Source organism: Anas acuta, chromosome 15 (genome assembly GCF_963932015.1).
Source record: "Anas acuta chromosome 15, bAnaAcu1.1, whole genome shotgun sequence".
Lineage (NCBI taxonomy): Eukaryota > Metazoa > Chordata > Aves > Anseriformes > Anatidae > Anas > Anas acuta.
The window spans coordinates 6,784,104-6,794,445 of NC_088993.1; the positions used below are offsets into that span (position 1 = coordinate 6,784,104).

Here is a 10,342-nt window from a genome sequence, read left to right on the forward strand (position 1 = left end):
TGTTGCAAGGTCTTAGCCATCTGCAATGCAGACAAAGCTCTTCCCTGAATCAGGCCATAGACCAGTGTTCTGCAGCAGCATGGTTGTTCTCATGCAGATGGTATAGATGCTGGGGAGAAATATGCAAAGTTTCATCCTGGGAAGGTAGAAGTTACCATGCCAGGGCAGGCATAAAGTCCATGTAGCTTGGTCTTCTGTTTCCAGCACTGCCTGAAAGAACATGCCTGAGGATGATTGCAAGAACCTCCCTCGGGTTCTCTCCCATTCTCAAACTGGTTCAAGCTCCATCAGGGTTTCCTGAGCTGGGTTTGGTTTCCACATACTTGGTCTAACCCTTGGTAGGTGTTTTATTCTAAGAACCTGTCTGGTCTCCCCTTGAACTGAAGTGTTTTTTTTATTACCCATGCTACCAAAAGTGGCAGGTTTTGAAGTGATACACGTGCAGATCCATCTTTTCAGTCTCATTCATCCAGAGTTCTGAAACACTTTGTGGAATCGTGAGCAAATTCAGGATCTCTCCTCTTCCCAGAGGCTGCACTGGCTGACTGTGTGAGCCATGGCAGACTGGCACACGCTGTGCTTGGAACAAGGTAGGCAGTGGAAATGCTACTGAATGAAACAGAAGTGATTAGTGCTTGCAAAACAGTGGGACCGTGCCCATATAGTAAATTATCCTCTATTCCCCACTGCCAGGATCTTTCAGCTCCCAAAACCCAGTTAACCAGTTGTTCTGTCTCTTGTGTTTCCTTTTGTGATGTTGGTGTTGAGGGGCATTTTTGTCCTGTTGGGACTACGGAGACTGTTCTGCTGTCAAGACGATTACAATTCCAGCTCCATTCGGTCTTTATTGTAAGGCACCTTTATCAAATGCTGAATTTTACTTTCTAAACAATCAGTCCACGGTGAAACAGTGAGAACAGCTCTCTTGGAGCCTCTTACCTTCCCAGAACTGCCCCAGAGGATCAATGTGGTAATAAAGTCCTGGCAGCCAGGTTAGCAACACTACTTGCCAGGGAAGGGATAAAATGTGAGCCTGTGAAAACCTGCAGCTTAACGTAGCAAGGACAGCAGATGAGAACAGAGGGGTTTTATTAAGAAAGCCAGCTACATCTCACTGAAGGAAGTGGAACCAAATAGACAGCAATCAAACCAGAGATGAGTTTGGGGACAGGCAGGGAGCGTGGCCCCGGGTCTCCGTGGACAGGGACTGGTTTGCCATTGCCAGCTGTGCCTGTGCTGCAGCCGGACCCGTGCGGATCGCTGGTCCCGTACAGATGAACCTCAGGGAGGCAGTGTGCACAGAGCAGCACGCCTGAAGCATGCCAATGATGCTTTTGTGGCAGATATTCGGTGTTTTGAGATGATAATGGTTAGTCTCCTTGTCCTACTTCTCTTCTTAAGCTTTTGTTGGCGATAATTAAATAGGAACCAGCTAGCAGGCATGGGGCAAGGGCTAAGGATACCCTGCGTGCTGGGGGCAAGGCTCCAGTGGGTGAATCAGCCCTCACATTTTCAGTCCTTTAGGGAGAATGGGAGCTTTGACAGAGCAGCAAGAAATCCTCCCAGGCCTTGCCCAGTCCTGTTTCCTAATCCCTCCTTACAGCACACAAGCTGAAAACCAAGGAAGTCCTTATCTGTTCTCACATAAGGAAATGGTCAGACTCCTCTTGTGGCAATTCTCTCCCCAGCTCATGACCATGGTCAGGCTTCTGCTACTGAATTTCAAGGATGCTTTACTTCCCTCTAACCTCCTCAGTGCCTAGGAACTGTAGGCTTGCCATCAATATGAGGGGGAATTGAGGGATTCAATTATGAATGTACAACAGCTGCCTGGTCCTTGTTTGATGTCTTGTTCACATTGAGCTCCTGTGGATGTCACCTGTCTGATTTTTAAAAATGTATGTTAAATAATTAATCTGTCTTCTGCTGTGTGAGTCCATCCCTGATCTCTCAGCTTCTTCCATAGGGACAGCTGCCTCTTACTGGCATGCAGCTTAGTGTAGGATGTGGTCTCCCACTTGACTGTTCTCCCCAGTGTTCAGAAGTAGCAGTCAGGATCTCCCTGCTGCTGCAGTCAGAGGCACTGGAGCTTGTGTTGTGGGAAAGAAAGAAATGAACAGAAGAAAATGTCTTGTTCAGAGTCATGCCACGCTTGGTAACTAAAGTGTCACTAAGAAGGATTTGCAAAGGGTCTGTTGCACATGCAGGCTTCAGCCACAGACCCAAGAAGCTGTCAGTGTCCTTCCAAATGTCCCAACAGCTCTCAAAAGTACCAGGAATCTGCAGTTCAAATACTCAGCAAGGCTTGCGGGCATTCTGCATCTCACAGTTTCAGAGTAGAAAATAAGAGTTTGATGCTTGCACTGAAAGGAAATAAATGTGTGCACACGCATATATATATAACAGGCGAGTCGGGGCAAACAGCAGCCTTGACACCAGCTCTGCTGGGCATTGAGCTCTTCTTACTTCTCCCTTCTGTTGAAGGTTCATGATTCTTGTCTGTAACCCCAGAGCTCTTCTGAAAATCCCCCTCTGATTCTTTGGCAGTTAACAGGAGATACACAGCAACAGAAACAAAACTCCCTTCTGACCTGGTCAGACTGCTCTCTTCCTGACAGCTCTTCACAAAGCCAGGCATTTGCAGGCCTCTCGTTGCATGTGTTTGCAAACAGGCCTTGATCCCAAGTCTGTGAAAAGCAGGAGATGAGCGGGTCTGGATTGTGCACGTACTGTGGTGGTGGCAGAGGGAGAAGGCTGAGGCGTGAAGAACGGGTCTTGCAGAAAGGCATTTGGCTGTGCACGGGCAGGAGTCAACTTCTCCTGCTGTTTGATAAGATACGGAGTTGAGGAGAACAATTCCACGAATGCACCTGCTCTCAAAGCACCTCAGAGGACTCTGCCAACCTGGTCTCCATAAACGTTAAAAATTCCTCCCTTGAGAACACCACAAAGTGCAATTATAATCCGACTGGGGCTTTGTGTCCATGTCATGCCGTGGATCCTTGTGATTGTGCTTCTGGGTGAATATCCTTGTCTAATAAAGAAGTGTGAGTTCTAATTGCAAACACTTCAAAGTGATTTTGGAGAATCGGGTTAGTCGCTTTTTCCTTGCCTCTTCAGGTCAAGCAGAAGGGAAAAAGTCAGTGCTATTTCAGGAACCGCTGGATCTGACTGCAGTGCTCAGAGGAAACTCGTCTGGGGAGGAGGAAAGCCAGTAGAGCTGCTCTTCTGATCTTAGTGTATTTATGTGTGGATCTCTGTAAATTCCCATTCTCCAGAAACGAGTCTGCAAAGTCTTTAGGTTTACCAATGTGGCTAGCTGCTGGATGTGCTCGTGTGGCTGGGGAGAGAAGAGTCAGGTGCTTTTGGGCACACTGACAAGGGGCTGCAGTTTGGAATTCATGGAAGTGAGTTTGTCTTAACTTGAAATAGAGTTCCTTCTCTTCATCTCATCATCTTCTCTCAACAGAGCTATCTCTGGCTGCACCTATTGCACCACCAAAGGGAAGTGCTTGCAGGGATGGAGGAGCTGTGTCCCTGTGCTTTCAGCCCGTGTTATGGCCACTGGACCTAGTGGAGAAGGAGGGCTGTAGGTCCGAGATGGTGGGGTTGAGACAGGTGACTTCCTTCCAAGCAAGTTTCTTTTCCATGGGCAGTGTGAGAAACAGAAGCATGAGCAGCCACTGTAGTGTGCTTCATAAATCATTTTATTTTGGCAGTGTCTGGAAAACGCTGCTGACATCAGGGTCTTCTGCTAAGGGCTACACTCACACATAAGAAGGCAGAACCCAAAGGGTGCACGAATCAGAAAGATCAGGGAAAAGATTTATCCTCATTTTCTGTGCAAGGAGGGGAAGCCAGAGGGAAGGGAGCTCACCCTGGAAATTTGCATTAAGATTGGAAGACCGAAGGTAGATCTCCAGATTGGAGGCAAAATGTCTCAGCTGCAAATCTGCCTTCCCCTCGTGGCAGCTTGTCCTAACCTCTTGGGTTAAGTCTCACTTCTTGTTGTCAGGAACAGGGTTAGCATATACCTACTGCTGAGTAAGAAGATGTAAATCACTCTGGTCCTGGGGATCCATTGTAGGCAGCTGCACAGGGCAGTACAATGGCAGGCATCACACGCAGAGGAAAAACGGCAAATGCTCACGGGATAAAATCATGGATGCACATTCACTCCTGATCTTTGATAGCTCGCTGGCTCTAAACCATGGCGATGCACTGAGATTAGATTTGAATCCAAAGGTGCAGTGAATTGCAGTCTGTTCATTACTAGCATTTTACCTAATTATCACTTCGTACAGCCTGTCCCAGCTGAATTCACATTATCTGTAAGTAAACATAACAGGCTTTCACCCGCTTGGAAGCTGCGTGAGCCTCTGTGGCCAGAGTGGTGCAGCACTAACGCCGCAGCAAGCTGAGCCCAGCTAAATTGAACCCAGTACATTTCAAGTGCCAAACACCCCCGTACCTGCCAGCCCTCCCTGTTGCGTGCAGGCAACGCCTCTGTTTCCTGCCTCCCCTCCCGCACGCAAGGAAATTCACCGCGGCCATCTGTCGCTTCTCTTGCTCCTACACGCAGAGACTTGGGGTTTAATATCGGAACGGTAAAATGAGGCTCCTGCCTCTGTCACAGAAGCTCTTCTGGGAACATGGAAAATCTGCCTTCTCTCCTGCTTAGACTACAGGATATTACACAGCCTGAAGCTCCAGGCTCTCTGCATGTCGTGGTGTCTTCTGTGAGCATCCCAGGGCTGTGCCACGGGGTCTAATGCTCCCATAGGTGCTAGTTCGAATAGGTCCTCCCAGCTTAAACCCATGTAAGCATCAAAGTCAGGGCAGCACCTGGTCCTCTTCTTCCTCCAGCTGTAAGCAGTTGGATGCCAGTAAGATGCCCTTCCTGTATCTGCTGATGGAAAAGCAGCGTCTTGTCGACTTTGTTAGCATTCTCCAGGCTCTTTCCTTGGCGTTTTTGAACTGTCCTATTTCATCTGCTCTGCTCGTTTGATAGTCTGGTTCTCTTCGGGATCTCTCTCAGCTTTGTCTTATCAGTAAATTTTAGGAACTCTCCGCTGCTTTCTGCTTTGAGGTAGTAAATCCCTATCTAGCACTTTATGCTGAATTTTCTATGGAAGAAAATTGCAGTTAAACTCTTGGTCCCATTTGTAGGCTGAGCAAAAGTCATTTTATTGTCGTTTAATGACATCAGCTGCAACCACCTCTGAATTTATGTAGTAAGGCTATGTATATCAGTCTCTAAAGCTTGAGAATCTAAAGCTCTGTCCAGGAGTCATCTTATAATTCCATCTCCACTGCCTGTGTTGTCAGCAACCAGATTGATAGTTTTTATTTGAAGATATAGGATCCTTTCAATTATCTGTCTTGACACAGCAAGGGTTGTTTGGTGGCTTCTGGCTGAGTTAGCCAGCTGTTTGCTATAACTAGCCCAAACCAACCTGCAAAAGGGTACTTTGTACTTGGGAAGGTGCAAAGGAGGTTTACAGGATACATTTTAAAGTTGTGTAGTTCTCATGCTTAAAAAAAAAAAAAGATTTTCTCTAGATTGGAAAAAATCCTGTATCTATCTGTCATAGAGAAAACTAGTGGTGGCACGAGGTGGAGAAATGGGATGGCCACAGCAGGGCTGTTAACCAGGCATCCAGTTAGTGCTTTTCTTCAGCCTATTGTATGCTGTAGCCTAGCAGTATCAGGTAGCTCTGGGAATACCATCTTGACTGGAATCCCTGTCAGCCTCACCCTCTCCACCTTCTTCCCAGTTGTGAGGCTTACCAAGTGGGGTGGCCTTACATGTGCTGGAATCTCATCCTCCCGCTGCCATTTGGTTGCTTCTCTAAAAGGAAACCCTGAACTTCATCTTTCGCTCTCCCTCTGTGCTAACCATGAGCCAGGCTTTATGGTGACTCTCTTTGCTCTGCAGGAAGAACTGGCACACGGATCGTGGGAACGATGCAAGGTGGAGACACAGAGGATGAAGTAAGTAACCATCCCACGCACCTGCAGGGCTTCTCCAGCAGTGCTTTAGAATGACAGCCCTCTCCTTAGCTAGAGAAACAGATTTATATCCGCACAATCTTCATGCCACAGGCCTGCTTTTCCCCTCTTTCCCTCCAGCTGGCTGCTCTCCCTTTATCTGCACACACGCATACTTTCCCGTTGTTCTTTTGCTCTTAGAGTCCCTGCGCATTGCCCTGTGCTTTCACCTCAGCCAGAACATGTCAGTAGTGGCACACAGGGTCCAGTGATGCTGTTTTGCTGAGCCATGGGGGCAGGTGGCTGGGAGGAGGGATCAGTGCAGTGTAATAGGAGTTAGATGTGTTGATCTGAGTCCCCTCATTTGCTCGAAGTCATGCTCCCTGGAGCCCTCTCACTGACCTGTGCTACCACGCAGCATCTCAAGCGTTGGTCCTGCAGGTGAAGCTGCCTCCTGGCTTGGCATCTGGATGAGGCTGACCTGGTGAATAGATGGTAGCTAAGCAGGCATGCCCAGGTTGGTACAGTGGGCAGTTACTGACTGCTCCACTCAGCCTTTGGCACGTGGATGATCTTTCTGTGCCTCTGGGCACTCTTAATGGCTACATTTGTACAAAGAAGTAAGACACAGCCTCTGGTCCTGAAGCCAGCTGCTCTGATATGGCGTGCATCCATGCTGTAAGCTCTCCTGCCATCCCCAAAAGGTGCCTGTATCCAAGCTGCCAGCAGGGATCAGAGGGGCTGTCCTGTTCCCAAGGTGATGCCAGAACTTTGTCTGGGAGAGTGCTCGCTGGCATAGGCCAAAACTGTGTAAGGAAGTGGGACAAACACTTAAAAACTGTGATGACTGTGCACTCACGTTTGATCCCATGCTATTAATTTACTAGTGTGGAACCTTCCTGTCTCACCATCCAGCAGACACCTCACCCTGTGTTGCCTGTCTGGATGAGGAGGCGTGCCAGGAGCTCAGACATCCCTGTGCCACTGGGGCATTATCAGGCTCTCAGTGCTGCCTTCGTGGCATGGAAGTTCAGCCTCTCTGAAACAAAGAACGCGCTCTTTCAGAAATCCCTTCACAAAAGCTAGGCTCCAGGCCCTGGGGAAGCAGCAAAGCACTGGCTTGGAGCAGGAAGCTGAGGTTAGTGGTCAGCTGTGAGTTAGCCCAGGCTGCACCGCAGCTCTGCACTGGAGCAGAGATGTTGGGTGGTGCAGGGGTACAGAGCTCAGCCCTGCGACCCAGGCATCTGAGGCTTTGGGCCATCTTTTGCATCTCAGAGCTCTGGTGGGCTCAAAGCGCAGCAGCCTGTGCCTGCGTGAGCTCTGGGAGCGTGGGCACAGACAGGGTCGGTGCCGCTGTCCTCACAGCCACATCCCCAGCACTGCCTGCCACAGAGCCCTCCGGTGAGCCTGGGGGGATGTAAGGATAGGTGGGGACTCCTGATTTTTGCCACCAAATATAAAAGCCATTTGCCTTGGTTGTCTGATGCTGCTAGCTTAGTGCTGCAGAGCTCTGGACAGGCTATTTCTCCTGCAGGTAGGTTCAGAAAAGGAAAAATGCCCCTGTTAAGTGGTCGTTGTAGGGACTCGGAGGCACCATAGAGATAAGGGAGTTAAGTGCCCAGCCAGAGAGGGACGAGCTGCCTTCACCTTGTTTGTCCTCGCTTTTTTCTCTGGAAAGCAGCTTACAGACTGTGCTCTGCTGTTTGTTTCTGCCAGAATGGATGTAGAGAGCTGTTCGTTGCTTTCTGGGGAGTGAGGTATGCCCTTGGCACTCAGACCCAGTTCTGGGTAGGGTCAGGAGTGCCAGTGCTGTAGGTGAAGATGCTGTGACTTCAGTCCCAGTGCTGCCTGGTTGTTCTTTACCAAGTCCTTGCCAGCTTTGTTTATGAATAATCATCCTCTGTAATTTCTCTGCCCTTTGGATTTCCCTTGTGCTGTTTTTTACCACGTCCTGCTCACAGCCTTCTCCCGTGTTTCCCTGTTGGCACATCAGGTGTGGAAAGGAAAGCCTCTCGTTGCCTCAGCTGCAGCCAGGCTGGTTGTCTTAGGGCTCTGCCCTCTTAGTTCTGCATCTCAGCAGGCACCAGGGCTGAGAAGCTTGCTAGGGGGACTCCTGCAGGCTTCTGTGTCTGAGGTCAGGAAACAAAACTAGTGAGGCCGGTTAGGAGTTGATCAGGCTCTGGGTTTGAGAAGAGAGCAGACTTCAGCCTCCCCGGGAGCTGGCTTCTGGCACTTCTTTGCTTGTGTGGCTCCCCTTTCCTTTCCTTCTCCTATCCAATGAGCCCCTGAGCCGTACCAATGAGCCTGCACCCCCTGCACGGGGCACCCCACCTGTGCTTGTGGGTTTCTCCTGTGTGTGGAGCAGGGCATCTCCTGCAGTCCAGTCACCGACCCCATCACCTGGCAGAGCTGCCCTTGGGTCTGGGAAGACAAGGTGAGCACTTGAACTGAAGGTGACTGCTGCTCCATATGGGATGGGGATGTGAACCCAGTCCGGGCAGCTCTTCTGCCTTTCCCTGCTTCTAGCTCCCCTCCCATACAGGGCAGCTGCTTTCCTGCAGCACATGATTCAGGCAGGACCACCTGCATGCCTCCTTTTGGTGAGCAGGTCTCTGGGCACCTGCTTGTGCTTTCTAGTTTAGACCCAGTTTCCCCCCCTTTGGCTGTATTCTCCATGTTGTTTGCAGTATAACAACCAGTTCTCAGACGTTGCACATGATGCCCCAGCTGTACCTGCCTCTGCCGCCTTCCCTCCTGCTCCCATTCTGGTTATTTTTTTCTTTTATGTTCTTGTACCTTTTTTTTTTTTTCCTGCTCTGCCTCTCCTTTCTGCTCTGGTTCTCCAAGGGGAGATCTGCCCCAGCCCAGCCAGGCAAGCGCAAGATCATCGCCAAGGCACAGGTGGGTTTCTTCTGCAGTTTTTCTTCCACTAGGCCTTGATTCTTCGGTCTCACAGTAGGTACCGCTTCGAAATTAAACACTCTGCGAGGCCTTTAATACCACGGATTGAGGAGAAGTCAGGAAGTTCATTTTTGTCAGCCCCATGAAGCGAGGAAGGATGTTTGTTGTGAATCGACTGGAGCAGCCAGTGTCTAGCAAGGCGGGGAGCTGCTGGTGGAGCCGTGTGGGCATTTAGCTCCCAGAGGCAGCTGAGCTCTGGCCTATTGTTATTCTAAAAGGCAGCAGCTGGAGCTGTGGGCTAGAACAAAACCTCTGGCAGAATCTGCTGCTGTCCAGGGCAAGTCCAAGTCTGGATCCGTAGCAGTCCAGACAAATAAATGGCCGTCCCCATGGCCCCAGGCGTAGGGGAGGAAGCAGCTCGATGTCAGCCAGAGGCACCAGCCTTTACTTCTGAGCTGGCAGAGGTGCCTCGCCACCCGAGAGCTGAACTGCTCATGGACTCGGTGTGCTTCCCTGCAGGAGGAGTCGGGGGATAGCGAGATTGACCTGGATGATGATGAAGATGAAGAGGAGGAAGAGGATGTGGAAGATGACAGCATGGAAATCTCCCCAAGCAAATCCAGTCAGCGAGCAAAGAAGCCAGAGCCTCTAGAGGAAAGCGACAACGACTTCTGACCCTCTAGCAGCAGGACCAGGAGGCACCTTGAAATAAAAACTTTGGAGAGCATTCAGGCCAGGAACTAATATCCTGCCATCTGAAAAGCGCTCGTCAGCATGAATTCAGGAGTTGGTAAATAATGTTCATTAAACTTGAAAATTAAACCTGGATTGCCAGTCCTGTGACTCGCAAAGTATGAGCAGTTTATCCGTAATGAGAATCACAGTAATGTGGAGTGCTGTTATTTCCATAATTGCATTAGAACTGGCCCTCATGTGCTGCAGTGCCAGAAGTCTCACTCCAGTGAGCATTGTGTGCCTGATTTCCCTGCATTTTATTATGTCCAAACAGATTTTTTGGCTTAATAAAGCTGGATGAAAAGCTGCTCTGGGAACACATTTAAATTGATTTTAAAACTGGCTTAAATCTGTTTATCCTAAGCATACCCTTTACTTAATCAAGGGCTTGTCTCTACAAAGAGCAGTGCCAGCAGAACTAAAGGAGTGAAGTTAAAACTGGGAAACTGGTGGAGGGATCCTCAAAGCCTGCCTTCCATGCAGCATCTCTTAGCATTTCAGCTGTGTCAATGGGAATTGTTCTCAGACTTAAGTGCACCGTGCTTGAGTGTCCCGAGAGCAACTGTGTGAGACTGTGCTGTAATTAAATCCATACGAAATTAGTCCTTTAATTATACTGGTGCTTCTGGGGCAGACTGAGCTTTAGGCACTCAAATGGCCAGAAGTTGGGCACTGTTGCTTCCTTTTGTTCCTCTGCTTGCCTTTCGTCATGTAT

The 10,342-nt window shown here is 49.4% G+C and overlaps 1 protein-coding gene across 6 annotated transcripts in view; it reads left to right on the plus strand.

Annotated features, from left to right (window-relative positions):
- CLUAP1 (clusterin associated protein 1) overlaps nt 1-9,935 on the plus strand; it is a 78,321-nt gene extending 68,386 nt beyond the window's left edge. For 4 of the 6 annotated variants that reach the window (XM_068699361.1, XM_068699366.1, XM_068699363.1 and 1 more), the window contains 3 exons: nt 5,939-5,994; nt 8,839-8,892; nt 9,412-9,935. In XM_068699361.1, coding sequence (XP_068555462.1) covers nt 5,939-5,994; nt 8,839-8,892; nt 9,412-9,567 — 266 coding nt within the window. In that variant the 3' untranslated portion in view covers nt 9,568-9,935. The remainder of the gene's footprint in view (nt 1-5,938; nt 5,995-8,838; nt 8,893-9,411) is intronic. The other 2 variants (XM_068699362.1, XM_068699364.1) reach the window with 1 other exon arrangement.
- Nucleotides 9,936-10,342: the final 407 nt, after the last annotated feature.